Consider the following 22,848-nt stretch of genomic DNA (forward strand, 5'->3'; position numbering starts at 1 on the left):
AATGGAGCTAGGAGGGTACAATAAGGTTTTATAGAAGCCGGCAGTGAATCCGTCCTCACCTGGGGATTTGCCCAGTTTAAGTCGATTGATCGCCTCGTGTATTTCGTCTTCAGTTATGGGGGATTCAAGATGGGCTGAGTCAGCGCTTGCCACTTTTGGAAGAGCAATGCTGGTGAGGTAATTGTCTCTCTCTTGTGAGTGTGGGTCTACTTCTGAAGTGTATAGGGACTCATAGAAGTTTGCGAACAGTTCTGGGATGGGGGTATATGTTGTGCTTAGTCAGGGGTTGGATATGTGATCCCCTTCACCCTACGTTCTGCCCGTTGCATCCTGAGTCTAGCCGCTAGCAGCACATCAGCCTTATCTCCCTTTTCATAGAATTTCTGCTTCAATAAATGTAGCTTAGACGCCATCTGGCCATGCTCTAGGCGGTGAAGTTCCTCCTGTTTTTTTTCTGGCCTCTTGGGTGTCCCCCACCCTAGCTTCTCTATCAAGCTGACATATTTCACTTCGGAGCTTATTCTCAATAAGGGTTCTTTCCCTTTTCTTCCGAGCTCCCTCCCGTATGAGGATCCCCCTCCAGGTTGCTTTGGCCGCCTCCCACACACTCTGTTTAGAGACCTCCCCGGTATTGTTGGCTTTAAAGTATTCTTTGATCTCTGTTTCGAGTTCCTCTTTGAAAACAGGTTCTCTCCACAGGGCCTCATTACATCTCCACTTCCCGCCCTTAATTGGTAGATGTTCCCACTGTATATCAACTGTGACCATGTCGTGGTCGGACCACGTTATTGGGGTAATCCCTGAATGTGAGGTGGTCAGTTCTCGTGAAAGGTGGATGTAATCTATTCGGGTGAAAGTATTGTGTGGGGGTGAATAAAATGTATACCCTCTTTCATCAGGGTGCATCACCCTCCATGCATCTACCAGCGTGTATATATCTGCATCATGTTTGCAAAATCACTGCATTCTCTCACAGGAACTTCGACGTTTGGGCGCCCCGCTTTCCGATCCAAGTCGTGACCTGCCCATAGGTTGAAGTCCCCACCTAGTATAATGTGTGCAGTGGCCTCCAACATTATTTTGGGGACAGTTTTAGAGAGGAATTGGAACGGTCCTACATTGGGAGAGTAGATTGTGGCAATCGTTACTTCCACCTTCCCAATAGTCCCCACAACTAGCAAGGCTCGCCCTTCCGCGTCTGACCAGGTTTTGGAGACAAGGAAATCAAGTCCCTTTCTGATAAGTATTCCCACTCCCACTTTACGCAGTGCTCCCGAGTCCCAAAACACCGGTCCTTTTATTAAGAATAAACACCACATAAGTCTGAGCCCCCCCCCCCAGGACCTCTTCAACCCCAACTTACAACCATCGAATATAACTTTTGTGTTGGGCCGAAAGCGGCCCTTGTTTCGAACATAATAGTGTCAAGGTAGTGGCAGCTGGTCTAGTTCACTTGTCCCCCTCCGGGGAGTTGTTACCTCTCTGAAATTTTCTCGACCCTTTGACTCTCAGCGTCTTAGGTCCTCGGAGTTTACAATCTCGTCCTTCGTTTCTTGGAGTGTTTCCATCTTCCCTTCGTTCACGGGGATCAACAAGTTCAGATATGCAGGCCTTTATTTCCCTCTCCGACTGTAGTCGGATTCTTGTGCCATTGTGTTCAAAGGAGAGCGAGAAGGGGTAGCCCCACAGATATCGGGTCTCCCGCTCTTTCAACCATTTTGTCAGGGGGCCACACATCCTTCTCAGCGCCAATGTCATGGCAGATAGGTCTTGATATATGGTTACTTGGGCATCATTGATGGTGATCACGACTCCACACCTTCGAGAATCTTTGTTTTGTCCTGGTATCTGTGGAAGCGGGCGAGGACCGATCTCGGGCCTCCAGGTGGGCCCCCTGCTCTGTGGATCCGTTCGGTTCTCGGTTCGTCAATCTCATCATCTGCCGCCAAGATTTTGATGATATCATGAAGTGTTGCTTTCAGGCTCTCCTCTGTCTCCCCATCCTGTTCCGGGATCCCAAAAAACCGTAGGTTGTTTCGCCTCTCCCGATTTTCCAAATCATCCATCTTTAGCCTGTATTCCTCTTCCCGCTGTTCGAGATCCGTGATCCTGTGTTCGAGTTGTGTTTGCAAAGTATCTATGGAGGCTTGGTTGTTTTCTACCCCCTCCAACCTGTCCTCAATCCGGTCTATACGTTGGGTGATTTTGTCAATCCTGCCGCCTATGTTGGCCCCCACATTCTTTATCTCCCGTCAGGTGGGCTGCCATGTCACCTTTCGTGGCTGCTGTCTCTCCGTGTGCCACAGATTCCGTTGCCATCTTGGGGGCGATGAGAGTGCGGGTGGAGGGAGCGTAAGCATAACTAGCTCGTTTTATTTTGGCTTGCATATACTTGGGTGCTTCACCTCGATGTCTCGGGTTCGGGCAGGTGTGGGTAGGACGTCACACAGTTCTTAGTCGTTTGCGTTCACCCAGCGGTAATGCGCTCACCCTGCAGAAGGGATAAGTTGGCGACACCCTTCAGCAGATAATCTTTAGAATTTGCAGGGCCCCTGGTATAGGGGCGAGGCTGGAAGGTGTCCCCCTGGTTTCAATTCCAATCGATACCGGGGACTTGAGGAGGCACACGCCCCTGTTTCGGGGGCCCTACCTTCAGTCCAGAGGATCCTTGCCCTGTGCACTGGGAGGAGCAGATGATATGAGGGGCTCAGAAGGCTATGTGTCCATAAGGAGTGGGGGCTGGTGGGGGACTGTACGATGTTGGCATTCACCTCCCCCGTGCATCTCCATTTTGCATGTGACAACATGCGTTGTGGATGTTCAGCGGAGTTATGGCAGCCCTGAAATGCACCTCTTGTTAGAGGTCTGAGAGTAGGGGTCTTCACAGGCCACTTGGTTGAAACATCGTCTTGCCACGGCCCTAGTGGATTGATTACTCGTCTGCCGCCCATATGGGCTGTTGCCCTTGATGAGGTTTCAAGGGGGAGGGGGGGAAGCAGCAGGCCCCCAGGTCAAGTCTTCTATCTGGTGGCTTAGACTGAGGGGGACCGGACACCATAGGCCATACTTTTCCAGTGGGCGGAGGTCCTGCAGTCAGGTGTCTATGCGCTGCGGTGCGCAGGGCTCCCAGGGCGGAGGTTCCTCAAACCATGGGGGCCTCACTATGGCTCCACGCCGCGTCCGTGTATGCCAGCATCCACGATGCGTAGGGCGTCCGTCGCGGAGACACACCAATATGTGGGCCCAGTTAATCCCTTTGAGGGCCGGGGCCCTGTACAGAAGCCGCGGCACTCCAAGGCACTGCGGCCGCAGCAGACAGTGTGGGCTGCGTGCGGTTGGAGGCGTAGCTTACCTCTCGGCAGGGCCTTCCTTGTATTCCAGTAGTCCACGGGCCGGGGGGCATGACTGGGGAGGTCCACGCCGTGGATCGATTGGGGGCATCTCAGGGGAGTAGCTCTGTGGGCAGGGGGGGGGCGCATTGGCCAGCACCTCTCAGGCTGCGCGTCGCTCTCCTGATAGGCCCGTTCACTGTCCCAGCCAGTTTGCTTTCAATTTCGCACCATCCCCGAAGAACTTTACCCGAAGTTTACTCGGGCTCCCCGGGTCCGATATCAGTCGGGTTTTCTCCAGGGTGGTACAGGGGTATTCCGACGCACGATTATCTGCTTTTTTCACCGTGGGGGGGGGGGGGGGGGTGGGGGCTCAGGTCACCTCGCAGACCTACGGGGACGGAGCTCACACGGAAGAGGACACCATCCGTGCAACCCCTCCTGTTTACAATTTTAACTGATTTTCTGGGGATAGCCACTGTACTGAATATAGCCACATCTCTGAGTATAAGATTTGATATGATAAGTCATTTATAAAGCGTCGTACACAAGTGTTTCTAGGCTTGACAAGACAAGGAAGGGAGCACAGAGCGAGGACAAGACAAATGACCATACTAGGCCTGGTGTCATTCAGATCGTGCAAGTGCGAGAATGAGAAGTGCAAGGGAGAGAGGAGGGTAAAACAGGGCAGCAATGCTCCGAATAAGTGCAGCTAGGGCAGCGCAGCTCTGGGTAGTGCAAGGAGGACAAGGGACTATGTTTACAGTTACAGCACCTAGGTGCATGGTAGGCCTTGAGGCATTGCAAGGGTGACTGATCAAGAAAGAGCCTGGTACTCAGCGAGAGACTGAGGGTAGCCAAGCAACCAGTGAGTACAGCAGACCGGTAGGTAAGCAGGGGAGGGTACATCAGACAGGTAGGTCAGCAGGGGAGAGAGACCGAGAAAGCAGTGAAGAAGAGGTATGTTTTGAGCTGCTTCCGGAACTTCAGGTGGTACGGCTTAAGTAGAGAAGGGCAGGGAGGCACCTAACCCCTGGAGAAGAGTCTAAACCTTAGAGAATTGGAGGAAGCTGAGTGAAGGGCTCGAAAAGGAAGGTATTTTGGAAGAGAGCATTTGATGTAGTGCAGGCCCCAGCCCCGCAAAGGCTTGTTGACAAAAGGTCTTGTACTTGATCCTTTGCAGACACTAGGTGCCAATGGAGAGATTTCAGGGCAGGAGAGATATGATCCCTGGGCTTAAGGCCAAAGACAAGTCTTGCAGTCCTGTTCTGGATGAGATACAGAGGGTGTAGTGCAGGCAGGCGGATTTAGAAAGAGGCTGTTGCATAGTCCAGTCTGGAGAGAACCAGTGCTCTAGAGACACTGAGCTTCTTGGGGAAGGAGAGAAAATGAATACCCCTGAGGAGGTGCAGTTGGTAGTTTGATTTCTTAGCGACAGAGATGTGTGGAGAGAAGGAGAGCGTGGAATCGAAGATGACCCCGAGGTTCTTAGCCTCACAGGTGGGAGCAGGAAGGGGGGCCAAGGGAAACCGGCCAGAGAGTGGCAGGAAAGGAAGGTGTAGGAGTGCCAACAAGAAGGATCTCTGTCTTACCGGCATTAAGGCAGAGGTCATTGGCGGCACACCACGCCTGGATAGCAGACAGACAGAGATGAGGGAGGGAGAGGAAGTGGCTGAGGGGAGCCTGAAAACGAGCGGAGTCATCCGCGTAGCACTGAAAGTTGGAACAGAAACCTGCTATGCAGTGGGCAAGCGGTGCCAGGTATTGGTTGAAGAGCCAGGGAGATAGGTTAGACCTCTAGGAAACACCAGAGGTGGAGAGAGATGGAGAGAGGGAGAGAGAGAGAGATAGAGAGAGAGAGAAAGGAAGGAAGGAACTGAGTTGGACCTGGGAGGGTGGTCAGAGAGGAAAGAGGTCAGCCAGGCCAGGTCCTGACCGGGGATACCCAGGTTATCACGAAGGCGGTTGAGCAAGATAGCATGGTTGACCCCGTCAAAGGCGGAAGAGAGATCAAGTAGGAGAACAGAGGGGAAGATTAGAATCAAGGTTGGAGAGCAGATCTTCACATATGTTCAAGACAGCCGTTTCCATGCTCCTGGCAGATTTGAAACCTGACAGATGGTCATGAAGGCATCCAGAGTCAGTATGGAGGTTAAGCTGGGAGATGGCCAGCTTTTCCAGGAGTTTGCCCAGGAAGGGGGTGATAGAGATCGGACGATAGTTAGCCGGAAGGGAGGGGGTCGGTAGAGGGTTTCTTGAGAAGACGGTGCAAAAGAGAGTGCTTTAGAGGGGTGGGGAAGGCTTCAGTGGCGAAGGAATGGTTGCAGAAGACAGCCAGGGCAGGAGAGAGGTTGTTGATATGGTCCTTGATGGTTTTTGAAAAAACCTGTTTTGACGAGACTTTCATAGATCAAACTGGTCTAGAAATCTCGTCAGGGGAGAACATAGGAAAGGAAGAGAAAGAGGGGGGATGTGGGGGGGGCAGAGGTAGCGAGAGAGAAGCAGGAAGAGGAGGCGAGGAAGAGAGTGGACAAGATGTCCTGAGTTTTTGTGAAGAAGAGGCTAGGGCGATGCAGAGGGCCTGGGAGGGGTCAGTCGAGGTGGAGACTGCAGCAGGATTGGCCTGCGTTAGGCAAGACTTCCATTTAATGTGCAATTTTCCCTCCAGTTGTGTCCCCCCCAACTTTTTGCTTTGTTTAATCACCATAGTCTGACTTCACCCGAGAAGCACAGCCTTCTGCTGCACTCCTCTGGGCTTTTCACTCACCTCTTATGGGGAAACCGATAGAAAGACAGTCAGTACTGGGAGACTTTGTTTCCCTTTGTACACTTGTTACATGTGTTGCAACATGGACTATGTACCTTACAGTAAAGTACACTGGGGTCTTCCTGTCATTTCCAAAGGCCCTAGATACAGTCAAAGGATTTTTTGTTTTGAGAGAAGTGCAGACGTGCCTTGGACAGGGCTGGTGGCAGCTTATGTCCCATATTTTTTAACCCTTTCTTGCCAGGTAAACCAGGCCTGGCTCCAAAAAGGCCACGCCACGAGGTTCCCGGTCAGTTCTTATTTGGGCATGCATTTTCCCGTGAAGCGCCAAGCTTTCGCGGGCTTCTGCATGTCTTGTGTGCGCACCCTCAGGATGCAGGCTGGAACGTCTAGTTCCAATACACATCCTGGGTGCCAGAGAGTCTGGTGTGCTGTGAATGCCTGGGACCACCGTGGTCCACGATTGGTCCACATATGGTAGGCCTGTATGTGAGCAGATCTCCCATTGGGTCCTCTTCGCTTTTGAGCGAAGGAGAATTTGGATAAGAGAAGGCTCCAAACACCCATACTATGTCGATCTCTGGAGTTGTCACTGAACGAAGGATAGGATCCAAGTATCCTGAAACTCAGAAGCCGAGTCGAGGAACCGCTGAAGGTTTGGCACCCTGAGCCCGCTGTCTTCCCATGGGACCCCTCTGCATCTGGTGGTCCTAGAAGGTCTGCAAAGACGCTTCGGCCCATTGGAATAGTGGGACCAACTATTCTCGGCACCTTCATCAAATCCTGCAAGTAAGCCTTTTCGGAAGTGTCCCTGGGGCAACCAGTGGGCTGACCAGCTTGCGCAGGAGTTTTGCCCTGATACCGCCGCCGTTTCAAGGAGGTCCTTGAAACTTGCTACATCGCAAGCTCTGTGTTCCCGGCACTCACACCGTATTTCGTACACTTGGCATTCCCAGGTCTGGAGTAAGTGAGTGCGCCCGAACCGGAGTAAACGCGGTTATTGTGTCGCCCAGCCGTCGTGTCGAACTTTGCAATTTTATTGCAGCTGTGGTGATCTGTGCCCTGAAGCCTGCTACAGCGGAACTGGCCTGATCCATCCACCAGGAGCGGAGAAATCACCTCTGTCACCTCTGTCCCGTAGAGGGATCAACGCTGTATCTTTGTCGCTGAAAGCCACAGAGCCGCGAGATTGCCACATTTGAATCTGCAACCAAAGCGGACTCGACTGTTTGGTCCTGAGTACGCTGGGGGTCGGTGAGTAAATGCAACCCTAACCAGTGGCCCCTAGAGCATCCATAGATTTTTACGCATGAGGGGCCCCTCTCCTTTGCACTGCTAGTGCGAACTAGCAAACTATTCCCAACTCTTGGAATCGACTCTGCCCTCAAGTGGAGGCCCTCCTCGAATAGTCTGAACCTATTCTGCATCACCTCACCTACCTTCCTGAGCTGCTACAGCCCCTACAAAAGGCCCTGCTTTGCCCATTTGAACTACCGCGTGTGCCAGCTTCGCAAGTACATTTGAGCATTAGGCTCCCCTCATCTTAGGGATTGGACTGCCTTTCAGTTAGGACTGTGTTGGATGCAGAAGGGCCTAAAGACTATTTGTACTGCCCGCTTCCTTCCCTGTTTAGGTTGTGGACCCATTTGGTGAATTCATGCTTTAGACCCCATTGGTCTTATAAATATATGATTGTTTTGGTTTAATAGTATTGCTGTGATTTTCTTACTGTATGTTGAATTGCAAAGGCCTTGGAATAAATGTATTTGTATTTTTGATTATATATATAATACATTACTCACCGTAATCGTATTTCTGATGCTTGTATCTGCTTAGATTCACATGCTGTGCACAGGCCGACATCTAGTGGAAGCTGCGGAGTATTACAGTTTGTTTTTCGAAACTCGAAAATGGGCGTCAACACAGGGCGTGCCAGTAATACTATCCCTAGTGTGACGTCCACTGTACCCAAGATCCCTCACGCGTCTAGGATCCTCAGATTGTATTTTTTCTGACATGAGGTAGCATGAGGAGTAGCGCGAGTACAGATAATCCAAGCAGATAGAAAGAAAGGTAAGACTACAAGTAATCATGCGCCTTCTCGCGGAGGGGAGGAAGGGTGGTTTGCATGTGAATCTAAGCAGATACAAGCATCAGAAATACGATTACGGTGAGTAATGTATCCCTTCTGAGGCTTGTGGAATCTGCTTAGATCACATGCTGTGCATAGATTAGCGAGCAGTACCAGAAGAAGGAGGTGGGATGTGAGAAGGGTCATGAGCAAATAAATGTCTTAGAACCGCTTGTACCACTTGTGTATCTGTCTTGGAATGGGTGTCAATGCAGTAATGCTGAGTAAAAGTGTGAATAGAGCTCCAAGTAGCTGCTTTGCAAATGGTGTCGAGGGGAACATTTGCAATGAAAGCCAGAGTGGCCCCAATGCCTCTAGTAGAGTGGGCCCTTGGCGTAAAAGGCAGAGTCTTTTCAGAGAGTGAGTAACACAGCTGGATACAGTTAATAATCCACTTTGAGATGGCACCTTTAGAGACGCGATCCCCCTCTCTGCCTGTAGCTACGGAGACAAACAGTTGATCTGTTTTCCTTAGCGGTCTTGTTTTATTTACATAGTAGAGGACCGCCCTACGCACATCTAGGGTGTGTAGTTTCACCTCAGCCGAGCTTTGCGGGTTCTGGAAGAAAGCCGGAAGCTTGATGGACTGGTTTACATGGAATTTAGATATAAATTTAGGTGAGAACCTAGGGTGTGGGCGTAAAACCAGTTTGTCTTTATGGATAGTAAAGAAAGGATCCTGCACTGACAGAGCCTGAATTTCACCGACCCTTCTTATAGAGGTAATAGCTACTAAGAAGGCCGTTTTATAAGTCAGGTGTTTGAGACTGCTTTTATGCATGGGTTCGAAAGGGGGGCCCATGAGCTTGGCTAGCACCACATTAAGGTCCCACCCTGGCGGTGGGTTTGAAATAGGAGGGTGAAGTCTCTTTACTCCTTCCATGAAGGCTTTAACTACTGGTACTTTCCACCACAACACCTTGCTATGGGAAGTGGTGTAAGCCGAGAGAGCTGCCAGGTGTACTTTCAGCGAGTTAAAAACCAATCCTGCATCTAGCAGGTGGAGCATGTATGTAACAATAGTGGAAGGAGTGCAATCAACTGGGTTGATTCGTCTACTCTGGCACCAGATAACGAACCTCTTCCACTTGTCAAAGTAACAGTGCCTTGTGTTTGGCTTCCTAGATTCCTTTAGGATGTCCATACACCTCTGTGGCAATTTGAGGTGTCCAAACTATGACCTCAGGAGCCATGCTGCCTGGTTCATTGAGTTTGGTTGCTGGTGCACTGTTTGACCTTGGTGCTGGGACAGTAGGTTGTACCAGGCTGGAAGTTTGATGGGCTCGCACACCGCCATCCTGCGTAGGTGTGGGAACCACAGTTGTCTTGCCCACATGGGAGCAACTAGGACGAGCGTCTTCGATTCCCTGTTAATCTTGTTCACCACTTTCCTGATGAGGGGTTGGTGGAAAAGCGTACGCAAACATCCCTGACCAGTTCATCCACAGGGCGTTCCCCTGGGAGTCTGGTTGGGGGAACCTGGATGCAAATCCTGGGCATTGTTTGTTTTCGCTTGTGGCGAATAAGTCTATAGTGGGGAAACCCCACTGAGAGAAGAGATCTTCTAAGACCTCTCTGTGAAGAACCCATTCGTGTTCCTCTGGGAGGGAGTCTATGCTCAGAGCATCCGCTAGGGAATTAAGCTCCCCTGGAACATGTTGTGATGACAGGAAGATGTTCCATCTGAGTGCCCATATCCAGATTTTCTGGGCAAGCTTGGACAGATTTGGCGAGCGAGTCCCTCCTTGCTTGTTCAGGTAGAACATGGCTGTAGTGCTGTCCGTCCGGATTTGCACTGACAGGTTTAGTAGATGGGGCTCGAACGCTTGAAGCGCTCGGAAAACTGCCAGAAGCTCTAGCAGGTTGATGTGGTTCTTGGCCAGACCAGAGACCCTGAGCTGTGTGGTGGAGATGGTCAGCTCCCCACCCCGTCAGACATGCATCTGTAGTGACTACTGCCTGTACTTCGATCGTAAAAGGGTTTCCCCTTTGCGAGATTCTCTCTTGTCCACCAGTGAAGGCTTTGTACCAGTGTTGGCAAAACGACCACTAGATCGTCCCACTGACCACTTGCCTGAGACCACTGTTTCGCCAACCATTCCTGCATGGGACGCATGCGCAGGCGCGCGTGGGGGACCAGGTAAATGCATGACGCCATCATGCCCAGTAAACGCATTGCTTTGCGTACCGTTATTTGTTGACCGGACTGATAATGCGGAATTTGCAGAAGTATATTCCGAATTCTTTCTTCTAAAGGAAGGGTCAACCCTTCCTGGGTATCCAGGATTGCTCCTAGGAATTGTTTTGAGGTGCTTGGCACCAGGCTTGACTTCTTGTTGATTGAGAAGCCTAATTTGTGGAGGAGGTCGATAGTCCTTTGAATGTTTGTCCTGCAAATTCCTGGGGTTTCCCCCATTAGCCAGTCGTCCAGATAAGGGTACACTGGGATTGCCTCCCTGCGTAGGTGTGCAGCCGCCACCGCCTGTACCTTGGTGAATACCCTTGGTGCTGAAGCTATCCCGAAGGGCAGTACCTTGAATTGGTAGTGGCGACTGTCTACCTTGAAGCGCAAGTACTTTCTGTGCGCTGGGAACATGGAAATAAGCATCTTTCATATCCAAGGTTGCCATGTAATCCCCCTTTTTTAGGAGGGTTATTACCTCTTGTAGCGTGGTCATACGAAATTTTTGGGGCTTGACATACTTGTTGGCAGGCCGTAAGTCCAATACTGGGCGCATTGTCAAGTCTTTCTTTGGCACAAGGAAATAAGTTGAATAAATACCCTTGTTTTCCTGGTGTCCCGGGACGAGTTCTATCGCGTCCTTTTGTAGAAGAATGGCGATCTCCTCGAGGAGAATCTTCTGATGTTCTAAGGAGTGTACTCTTTGTCGTGGAGGATGGTTCCGGGGACGCTGCAGTAGCTCTATACAATATCCCGTGGATACTGTTGACAGCACCCATCTGTCTGATGTGATGTGATCCCTTCCCAAGCCTGGGTGAAGTTTGAAATGCGTCCCCCTACTGGGGCTGCGTGAGAAGGGACCCTGAACTGAGCGTCACTGCTTTGGTGGAGGCGTGCCGCCTCCCTTGTTGGGGCTGCCTCTGCCTTTACCACGACCTCTCCTATTACCTCTGCCGTAACCCTGGGTAGACTGTTGGTTGTTGTTCCATTGTGTACCCTGCCCCTGCGAATAGTTAGATCCTCTGTGAATTTTGGCCGCGTGGGCGACGAAAATTACTATTCCCTCTCTGGTTAGGGGGTTTATTGATGAATTGGCCAAGGGATTTGAGTGTCTCGTATTCGTCCTTGGCATTTTTCAGTGCGTCCTCGACCGCCTTACCAAACAGATCGGCTTGTCTAACAATGATGCCTGAGTTTCTGCCTTAAACCCAGACTGCCGTAACCACACATGTCTCTTGATAATAGTACCCTCTGCTATCAACCTGCCTGCGTTATCCGCAATGTCGAAGGTTGCTTTCAAAATGCAACCAGACACGGCTCTACCCTCTGTGGAAATCCAAGCTAATTGGCCCTTTAACGGTTCAGGAGCAGCCGCGACTTCTTCCCACTGATGGCAGTTGTAGCTGGCCAACAGGGTGGTGGAGTTAGCAATCCTTGCTTGATAGGCGGACGTTGAGGCTACTTTCCTGCCGAAACCGTATAGTTTCTTGCTCTCCTTGTCGGGAGGAGCTTCTGACGAAGACAAGGGTGTTCCAGCCCTCTTCCGAGAGTTGGTAACAACTAGGGAGTCTGGCTTTAGATGCCCTCTTATATAGAGAGGGTCTGACTGAGCTGCCCTGAAAAGTTTTTCAACCCTGGGATTGACTGCTCTGGTGAGGTTTGGGTTCACCAGGGACGGATCTATTCTCCGCTGAATGGATTTAAGGATAGGGATGGTCTGGGCAACCGGCCTCCTTTCTCCCACTAACTCTTCTGCAAAGTCCCTTTCCTCCTGTACACCGTGGGTGTCAATGTGGAAATGTTCTGCTGCGCGAGCGAGAACCTCATTTAGGAGGGGCTGATTATCGACCGGGGAGTCGGTAACCGGGGCTTCGTTCTCTATCGGGGAATCTACTCTGTATGTTTCCTGGTTATCCTCTTCTTCCTGTTCCTCATCATCCCCATAGTAGCCCGTCCCGGTTTGCTCTTCTATCATACCAAAATCTTGGTCTGCACAAAAGGAAGCCTCTTCTTGATACCGTGAGTGCGGTGTTGCGTAAGGTTGTACCTCGAAGGGTTCAGACCTCATCGGGGTTTCAAACCGGGCCTTCTTACTCGGGGGGATAGGATCAGTAGAGCCTGAGGGTGTGGCCCCTTGTGGATCATACAAGAGGAAATGTTCTGGATTTTTATCATAAAAATCAGCCAAAGAAGACATTCTTGACATGACCCTGTCTTCACTGGACCATTTTTTGGAACTGGGAATGACTCTCTCAGCAAGTCTATGGGATTTGTCTTGAGTAGCTTTGCTGGTTGTGGACCTATCAGCAGACCTGGGCTTGTCTGTTTGGGGGGGGTGGAGTGTTTTACAGGTGTGGAAGAAAGTACAGGTAGTTTCTTCTGCTGTTTTCCCCCTCCCCGTGCGTAGAAAAATGTTTTCCCTGTCCCTTAGTGGCTCCGGAGTTTTTCGACGCCTGGCGTCGAGGATCGGGAGAGGTGTCCCTGTCCTTCGAGCGTGGGGCCTCGCTGGCTTTAGTTGCGGGCTCCCTCTCCTGGAGCGCGGCCTGGGGGTGGAAGTCGTCTTCGTCTTCCGACGATCGAACTTCTGTTAGCCTAGGGAGCGAGGCACTCTTGGCAAAAGTGGATGATTGCCTGGAGTCATGCGGCAATCTTGATCGAGAACGCCCAGAGGACACCGAATCGGACCGTTCTGTCTGTGCCTCTTTCCGAGAACACGACGTCGTCGAGTCTCGGTTGGACTTAGTGTATTTAGTGTGTGTAGTATGTGAAGCGCTTGCGTCGCCGGGGGTCTTCCCCATAGCCGCCCTGCCGGACGACCTTCCGAGGTCGGGGACCTGCGCTCGGCTGTCTTTCGACGCCGTAATGCCCTCGCCGTCCAAAAGTACGGCGTCGCTGCCATCGCTGAAGGCGCCCTCCGCTGCCATAGCCGCCAGCCTGGTGTGGTGGGCCCAACGCTTCGTCGAACGGTCCTTAAGTGTCTTAGGTTTAAACCTACTACACGCTCTGCAGTTCGCTTCGGGGTGGTCCCTCGGCAAGCAGAGATTGCACGTGGCGTGCCTGTCGATCCAAGGGTATTTGCGGTTGCACTTGGGGCAGAATTGAAAAGGGGTACCCTCCATACGCACCTTGAGGCAGCTGGCTGTTAAGTGTAGGAAATGTATAGGGTGTACCTATATACCAAGAGTGTAGAGTATGTACCACCCCCTACTGTCCCTACTTGCAGGGCCGAGGCCAGCGGCCTACCAGGCCCGGGCCGAGGCCAGCGGCCTTCCGAGGCCCAAATCCGTCGTGCAGCAGCCGACGGTCGATTTCTTCTCCAGCCGGCGTCGAGTGTCGAAGTTCGACGTTGGGGTGGGGAAGGATGTCAATAGATTAATAATTTTAAATTTTAGCAAAAGTATGGCTAAGGCCAGGGAACTCCGCAAGATGCTTCCGGCCAGTATGGCGTAAAAAAACAATCTGAGGTTCCTAGACGCGTGAGGGATCTTGGGTACAGTGGACGTCACACTAGGGATAGTATTACTGGCACGCCCTGTGTCGACGCCCATTTTCGAGTTTCAAAAAACAAACTGTAATACTCCGCAGCTTCCACTAGATGTCGGCCTATGCACAGCATGTGATCTAAGCAGATTCCACAAGCCTCAGAAATATATATATATATATATACACATATATACACACACATACATACATACATATACACATACATAGACACACACACCTGACTGGGAGGGATTTGTCCTTTACCCTGTGTGCTCATGGAGGTCTTGCAATCACCCTCACCCCGCCTGAGACCTAGTCTTGACTGCCGCCAATCTACCTTGATTGGTCTGCCTTGTCCAGAAGGTAACCCTGTTCCAATAAACTAGGCTGGCCTTCTGAACCTCTGCCTACCAGGTCAAATTTCAGAAATCCTTCTTAACAGCCCGCTCCTTGCAGATTTTAAAGATTTCGGCCGAGTTCTTAGATACCACAGAAATGCGGGCTTTGATGTGGGCTCTCTTCTTAGTGTGGACAGAGAGCCAGCCAGTAGTCTCTTTGGAGCAGGTGGCAGGCCAGTTTGTTAGAGGATGCACATGAAGCCCGCCATTTCCTCTCGGCAACCCTATACATGCGTTTCAGGGTGACGAGGTCGGAGTCGTACAAAGAGTTGCACTTAGCTTTAGGTTTCAGGTGAATCCTCATTACATGGGGAAGAACATCGAGAGTGTCAGAGATAGCAGAGTGGGGCTTGGAAAGGGCAGTGTCAGGACGAGGGAGAGAAAGTGGCAGCGAAAGCCGCAGCCGACACACGCTTCATGGGTTGGATGACTGAGAAGGTAGGTGGCAGTGCCAGAGCTGGCTTGGCCTGCGGGTTAGAGAGGGAGAGATGAGAAGAAAGGATAAAGGGATCAATCCAAGTGAGAGGAGTGGTGAGAGGGTGAGGTTGGGGGAGATGAGAACATCTAGCATGTGCCCTGCAGAGTGAGTCGGGCCAGAGGGAAGAATAGAGAGAGAGAGGGGGAGTCGCAGAGGTCACAAAAGATTTGAGAGGAAGGACAGGAAGCATCTAGGTGGATGTAGAGGTCTCCAAGGAGAAGGAGTTGAGTGGTCGAGGCCAGAAGGGAGGAGGAGAGGTCTGCCCACTCAGAGAGGAAGGAGGTGATCTGACCAGGTAACCAGTAGATAGTAGCCACTGTGAGAGAGTAGCCAGGAGAGAGGGGACAGATCAGACATTCAAAGGAGGTGTAGGCCTGAGTGGGAATGATAGAGGCAGGAATCCACTCAGGGAAGATCAAGGCTACACCCCGCCACTGCGGTTGGCTCTGGGCGCAGAAAGGATCTTGTAGCCATCAGGGAGGAGAGTGTCAAAACCCGTAAACCGAGCCAGCCGTGAACCATGTCTCGCTGAGACCAAGAATATCAAGGTCATGCTCTTCTATGAGACGGCAGATGTCAGAGGAGTGTTTGACAGCTGAGCGGGAGGTAAGAGTGGAGAAGGTTGCCATCCTTGAAAGACTTCCGGGGAGGGATGCAAATCAGAGGTACTTCCTTGCCGAGGTGCAGAAAGAGTCTGAGATGGGGTAGGTGGGAGGGTGGGGAGGGTTTGGGGGCAGAGTAGCCAAGGTAGCAGACGAAGAGGACACAGAAGATGTGGTGGAGGGTGAAGGCAGGGACACCAGAAGGGAGAGAGGGGACAATGGGAGCAGGACGGAAATTAATAAGGCATGGGAAGCATCTGTGAAAGAGGAGGAGGTTGGCCTGAGGGCCTTGGACCAAGACAGTCCCATTGCAGTAAACATTAATAATGACCTTAGAGCAGTGAAAGGAAGCCAGCAGGGCCTCACAGCGGGTGCCACCATAAATAGGAGAGGAGGAGAAAGGGGAGAGCACAGAGTCTGTCTGGTGGAAGCGCTGGTGTAGTATCGGCAATAGGTAAACCTGGGTGGAAGACCAGGATATTCTTCTTGAAGAAGATAGAAGAGACAGAGCACCATATTAGCAGGGGGGGGGTAAAGAAATGCAAGCAGAGGGGGGACTTGATAGGAAAGGCAGGCAAGTAAAACACAGTGGTCACTGGGCACAGCTAGGATTAAAGTCTGATGGAGGTGGAATGATGGGAGAGAAAAAGGGTTGAGAGGCGGAGATGTGACTAACCCGTAGGAGGAGGAATGTCACAAAAGGTTCAGCAGCCATGGAGGATAGTGGGAGCAGGTCGCTATTCAGGTCAGCCGATGGGGCCCCCCAGGCCATCCAGATAGCAGACAGGGGCCGGCATTCACCTGCCGGTGACCCCAATTGGCTAGTTGTAGAGAGAGACAGCCAATGCCCCGGTCCCTCAAGTGAGGGAACGAAGCATTCCAGTGCTTGTGTGGGTGTCGGCCATCTTGGATGGTCCAGGGTCCCAGTGACCACAATGTGTGTCTGATGCAAATGAAGGCAAAGTGAACAGAATAAATCAGTGCGAGGAGAACGCTCTGAAGTGGTTCAGAGCCCAAGTAGGCTTACCGGAGAGTGAGTTGATAGTCTGCAGACACATGGGATTGCCACGTCGGAGAAGCACCCAGCAATGCGACCTCGATGTAATCAAGTCGCAGGGGGAAGTAAGGCACAGGACAACAGCCACAGGGCCTGGAGTGGGCCTTTGGTGGGGGCCGGCGTTCGTGCAGGGCACATGACTTTATACTTTTAATGGGCATTCTGACATGATCCTTTTTTTGGTTGAGGCAGGGAAAACCCTCTTAAGTCATAGGGACAGGTAGGGTTCTTGCTCATTTTCAGTCCAATATAAGTCTATACCAACAGAGAATGCCACCTTTGTGTCCCGAGTCTACTTCTGCACCCTTACAATAGCCAAAGTAACTGATTTGTTGTGGTATAGCCACTGTGTTGAACATAGCTGCATTGAATTCAGCTGCACTTTGAATCTGCCACTGTGTTATTTCAAGTTCTCTTTGAGTATGGGCCCTGCACTGAAGCTAGCTGTAATTTGAGGGTAGCATCTACTTTATTTCTAGCAGTGCTTGAACCGCGGCACTGTGTTGAACCTAACTGCCACTGAGCTGCATTCTGAGCGCAGTCACTGTAGACTCGAGCTGTACTTGAACTTCTCCAGTGCTCCCACTCTAGCAGCGCTTCGGATTTCACTACCGTGTTAAATCTAGCTGCATTTTGAAAATAGCCATTGCATTGAACCTCCCTATAGCCATAAACTTGATTACAGCAGCGCCTCAAGCTTGGCCTCCTTGGAGTACACCGATAGTGGGGCAGGCCCTGGCCCCCCCAACCCCATTAGCCTTTCTAGCCACCAGAGCAGACACAACATGCTATCCACCACGAAAACCAACTCCCAGATCACAGAGGCACTTGGGCGCACCAAAGATATGGCCAGCTGCTCTGCAGACACCCTCCCCCCTGCACCCCCACACATCCAGCCCTTGGGGAAGAACTGCCCCGCTCACACACCTCCCGCTGCCCCCTCACAAGCCTTAGCCCCAACAGTCCCACACTGCCCGCCAACACCCTTGCGACCACCCTCCCCCGACCCCTTGACTCATTTGCATCCCTTAATGCCACTCATGCTTCCCTGACCAACACCCCTTCCTGTGCTGCCCCGCTGACCTTCACACACACGCCACAGGTACCAAAGAACCTCCTCAAACACAGAATTTTTAACACCCGAACCCTCTCATCTCTGCACACCTCTCCCCATCTCTCCCCTAGTTCCCTGCATGCACGCCCTCACCTACACCATTATAACTTCCGCCACCGCTCCAAACCCAGTGAAATCCATCTTCAACACTTCCTGCAACTCCTTCAGCACTAACCACCTTCAGCCCTCAACTACTCCATGGAAATCATCAACCAAGCTGCATGTAAGACCTTACACTCTATCTTTCTTCTAAACCCCTTTCATCAACAACCACCCTCAGTGACCCCATTCACCACCCTGAACATTACCCTGCCCCGCTACCCTCCTGACACCACACCTGCAATCCCCTCTTACACTCTCCCTTTACCCCCCTCTCCCACTCCAATCCTCCTCCCTTGGAACTGTACATCACAAGCCCTCCTTTCTAACCTTCAAAGAATACTCAGAGCCTCCCCATCCCATCTTGACATCAGAGGCAGCTCACCCTCTCCTACCTAACCACCCCCCCTTCCGACTCCCTTCACTCTCCCTTGTTCACACTACACCGCCCAAAGGGGGCCCCAGCAGGGGATCCATTCCCTGCCCTCCACCACCACTGCAAAAGCACTCCATAGCCCGCCCCTGCTCCTTACCCTCATACATACCGATTAACACCAGATCTGTCACAAAAAAACGACAACATATACAACCTCATTTCCTCTGAAAGTCCAGACATTCCTTTCATCACAGAAACATGGTTCTCTGAGGATTTCCGACCCATCGCACACAAGGCAGTCCCCCAGGCTAAACACTCACCGCCCATAACAGAACTTGCAGATCAGGCAGGATCGTCAATCCTCCACAAATCCCACCTCTCCATCTCAAACTCTGAGCAACAAGCCTGCAATGCAAACTGCGAATCCCTCCTTGTGAAGTTTCTCATCAACCCATCTCTTACCCACAGCTTTTTAACCACCCACGGATCCTCCCAGAACTTGGGTCCTTCCTTTCCTCTATCTCACTTTCTACCTGTGGTGTCCCCCGCCCCCCACCCCCCCCCCCCCGAGGGGTCTAGCCTCTCTCCCTCGATCTTCAACCAATAGCTGGCACCGCCCGCCCACTGCATTGCTGCTGTCATGATGCCTACCTCTAAGGAGCCAGGCCGGGCCCAGCAACCCCAGAGGCAGACATCATTTTCCCCAGGGAAGTCTCAGCGGGCCCAAGTCGGGGCCCTTTGGACTCAGTCCTGGCGCCTTAGGCGCCAGGCTCATAGAAGAGGATATGTGTTTAAGTGCTTGGGTGCACACTTACCTGATGCAGACCTTGCTGCTTCATCCAGGCCCTCTTGAGGCCTGAATGGGACTACTTAACCTGTAGGACTACTTCACCACCCGGGTGTGGTCGGGGAAGGATACATACCAGGAACTTCTTCCAAGGCTATTTAAACCCCACCCGAACAGCCACACATACTTCGCGTTGTTCTGCACCTAGCAGCTGGACGCTCACCGTGTCAGCTCCTGCATCCTGACTTCAGCCACGCCTGCCAGCACCCTGGAACACCTGTAAGGGGAGAAAGGAAGAGAATAGGAGAAGAAAAGCCCTTGCCTGATAAATCTGCATCCCGGAGTCATTTCTCCAACGGCCCTGAAAAGGAAGACATCATTTTAAAGGCATTTCGTTTCGATCGCTGCAGCGCTGCATTTTACTCACCTTTGCAAGGCGCTTCCATCTTCAGCAGCGATCTTCCGGATTCAGCTACGCCCCGGCGCCTAGAGGAAAAAAGACAAGAACAAAGGTGAGAGGGAGAAAAGGAATAAGGAAAGCTCAGTTTCCTTTTAAGTCTTACCTGTTGGATTATTCCCACTGCATTTCGGGTCCTGCCGCTTCCTGGCATCTCCGGACCCCGGCCCCTATGGGGAAAAAAGACAGACATTGAATGAGCGAATGCAAAGACATTACCTGAGCGCTCATCCAGAACTGTTTCACTTCGGGTCGGCGCCATATCTCCGGCACTCCGAACCCCTGCCCCTAAGGGGAAAAAGACATAAGCATTAGCGCTTGCTGCAATTAGACAACGAACATTATTATTAAGCTTGAACTTTTGAACAGAACTTTTACAGCGCCTTACCTGAACAGTCAAGCTTACCTGAACTCCCATCAATCCTCAATCCAGTGAAGTAACTGGGTTTCAACGCGCCCCTGCATCAGAAGCAGGATGGAGAGCTCATCCTACTAAACCCTAAGGTGAGGCTTCACGGGGAATCGTGGAGGAGGTATCGTGGAAGGTTGGAAGGGAGTGGGAGGCTTGAGCATTGTTCCACAGTTGGTAATACTCCCTTTTCACGCACAGGAGGGTATCCAACGAGCCAGGGAAGCCAGAATAGAGGGGCCCTTCCTGTCCATCTTCAGAGTTCTGCGCCTTCGACGCCGCGCCTCCGTGGGAACCAGGTGAGCGTTACAGCTGCTCTCTGCTCAAATTTACAATGCTATGCGGATGACATCCAACTTGTTTTCAGGCTCCCTCTCTCATCTCTAATGTCTGCAATCCAGAAGTGGTGTGCAGCCAACAACCTCTGCCTTAATGCCAATAAGACAGATCCTCCTCATCGGCACACCTGCACCTTCCTTTCCCATCACTCTCTGGCCAGCCTCCCTTGGCCCTCTCCCTGCTCCCACTTGCAAGGCTAAAAACCTTGGGTCATCTTTGACACCACGCTTTCCTCTTCTCCTCACATCTCTGACGTCTCAAAAAAGACCAACTACCAACTGCGCCACCTCAAAAGGTATTCTTCCTTCCCTCTCCTTCCCCCAGAAGCTTACCGTCTCCAGAGCTATGGTTCTCTCTAGGCTGGACTATTGCCAACAGCCTCTTTCTAAATCTACCTTCAACCACTCTCCGTCCTCTACAGCTCATCCAGAACAGGTCTGCGAGACTTGTGCTTGGCCTCAAGCCCTGCTCGCGCATCTCTCCAGCCCTGAAATCTCTTCATTGGCCTCCCAGTGGCTGCAAGGATTAAATGTAAGACCCTTTGTATTGTCCACAAGGCTTTCTGGGGCTTGGGTACAAAATACCTTCAACTCTCCCCCTGCAAGTACATTCCTACTCGAGCTCTTCCCTCCTTAACCTCCAACTACTTTAGGGTCAGTCCCTTCTCCAAGCAACGAGTTGTGGGTAGATCCCCTTCTTGGTTGGGGCCTCTGTCTGGAACAGCCTCCCTGCAACTTGAGAACCATCTTCGGTTCCGGAAGCACCTCAAGACTTTCCTCTTCCCTTCTGCCTTCGCTCTTACTGTCCCCTGCTAATTTGTCTGTTTTGGCACCGGGTTACCCTCTGATTTCGGGCCCAGATCCCTGCCACACACCTGCACTGCCTCCTGGCAATGCCTGCAGTTGGGTCTGTATCTGCAACCCTACAGTCCCCTTCCAGCACTTACCAGACACCCGTTAGTCTACAGCTTATTCTCACACTTACAACTTGCTGGCCACTACCTGTTCCATCATGTGTTCAGCACTTACCACTCCTCCCTGTCCCTCACACTTTTCCTCCTTCCCTCTCCCCTGCACATTCTCAATGTCACTGGGCCTAGTAAGATAATGGTTTCGTCCTCAGTCCTCCCTTTTGTCCCCTCCCTTGCCTCGTCAAGCTCTGAAACACCTGTGGAGGAGCGGGATACAAATAAAATAAATATCAGATCATACAGAACTCCCGGCAACTCCCTCCTCCTCAACCCAGGAAAAATAGAAATCATGATCTGCGGGAAGACAGCGCTCTTCCCCCATCCCACCCCCTAGCCATTTTCCCTAGGTCCTCCCTGTGCCGGATCCAATGCAGTAAAGAACCTGGGATGCACCATGGACACTGATCTGACACTCACCATATTAACTTTGTGCCCAAATCTTGCCATCTACATCTCTGCATTCTCAGAACTATCCTGTCTTACCTTTCATAACCTCACAGAGTCACTGCAATCATGGCCATCGTTCTCTTCAGCTTTGACTATGCCAATTCCTGTTACCTGGGTGCCCCACATTTCAACTCAGAAAGCTCCAACAGGTCCAAAACACTGCAGCTGGGCTCTTCCTGAACCTGGGCTCCAGAGAGCACATAACACCCACCCACCTTTCCGCCACTGGCTCCCTGTTGGGCGACGGGACACTTTCAAAGTCATGTGCCCTCCACAAGACATTGGGTTATTGAAGCACCTCTCAAATAAAATGTACAGAGACCAGAGAACAAACTCCAACAGACAACAGGACAGAATGCATGCCAATTCTACGAAACAAGCCAGAGCACACAGGTATGTATCAATATCCATGCTCATGAAAAATAAATGATGGCAAGGCCAAAACATCTGCACTACACACCACTCTTAAGACACATTGCACAACACCTCTGCCATAAAGAATGCAGCTATCCCCAATGAAAGAAATGTGGACTAGCTCGGCACTGCATGCGCATACTAACCAGATGATCCTGCAGCAGACATCCATACTCCAGCATGATATGGATAGCTTGTAGAGACTTGGCCACCCCTACCCTCCTTCGTATGGTATCCCCATGTGAACAGCGGTCCTGGATGAACGAATGCCCTCTCCTCCCTGAAAAGAGACACAAACACAGCGTGTATGGTCTTCAATCCCGCTTGTGCACTGACCTGCGTGCTGACGCAATGCCGTATTTATTGACATGGCGCAATGACGTACCCAGTCTCCGCACCTTAAAGGAGACCACACCACAATGCACACATTTTACACACATCTGACAAATTTCTCATACCATGGACTTAGTCCCCCAAAGGGCATTCACCTACAGCACTTTGAGACCATCCCAATGGGAAAGGCGCTATACAAATGAAAAATATTACTTTACCTTGCAGAGCTTCTGAAAACTTATTGGGCAAGACTGAATGCATCATATGCAAGTGCTGTTTAACCTAAAACTGAAGATTTTGCAACATTTGTAAATGAAAACGGTTTCATGAATCTGCAATAGAAGTTATAAATGTTAGAAATAAAATGTAGTTGTACTGTATTTATCACAATTCATACAGTAAAGTGTAAAAAATATGAATTCATCTACACACTTCAATATTGTTACCATACTGTTTTGGAAAACATGTAAACAATACAACTGGACATTTTAAGCATTAGAGCATGGGTGCACAACATACGGCCCGAGGGCCAGTTACGGCCCGCCATGCTGTTTTGTCTGGCCAGCGAGGCACAAACACTTTCCTAATGGAGGGCGGCCCGCAAGCAGCATCGGCTGCCCTCCATTAGGAAAGTCTTTGTTGTCTTCCGGGCCGGACAAAACACTGGCCGTCATTG

General features: G+C 51.3%; 1 protein-coding gene across 5 annotated transcripts in view; it reads right to left on the bottom strand.

Annotated features, from left to right (window-relative positions):
- The window catches only part of ERI2 (ERI1 exoribonuclease family member 2), a 282,343-nt gene that overhangs the window by 218,154 nt on the left and 41,341 nt on the right, over positions 1-22,848 (bottom strand). For 2 of the 5 annotated variants that reach the window (XM_069647654.1, XM_069647656.1), the window contains exons 3-4: positions 22,391-22,460; positions 21,986-22,119 (exon numbers count right to left, since the gene is read on the bottom strand). The exons of 2 other annotated variants lie outside the window; for them this stretch is intronic. In XM_069647654.1, coding sequence (XP_069503755.1) covers positions 21,986-22,007 — 22 coding nt within the window. In that variant the 5' untranslated portion in view covers positions 22,008-22,119; positions 22,391-22,460. The remainder of the gene's footprint in view (positions 1-21,985; positions 22,120-22,390; positions 22,461-22,848) is intronic. One more of the 5 variants, XM_069647653.1, reaches the window with a different exon arrangement.

Source organism: Ambystoma mexicanum, chromosome 2q (genome assembly GCF_040938575.1).
Source record: "Ambystoma mexicanum isolate Mex_15411 chromosome 2q, UKY_AmexF1_1, whole genome shotgun sequence".
Lineage (NCBI taxonomy): Eukaryota > Metazoa > Chordata > Amphibia > Caudata > Ambystomatidae > Ambystoma > Ambystoma mexicanum.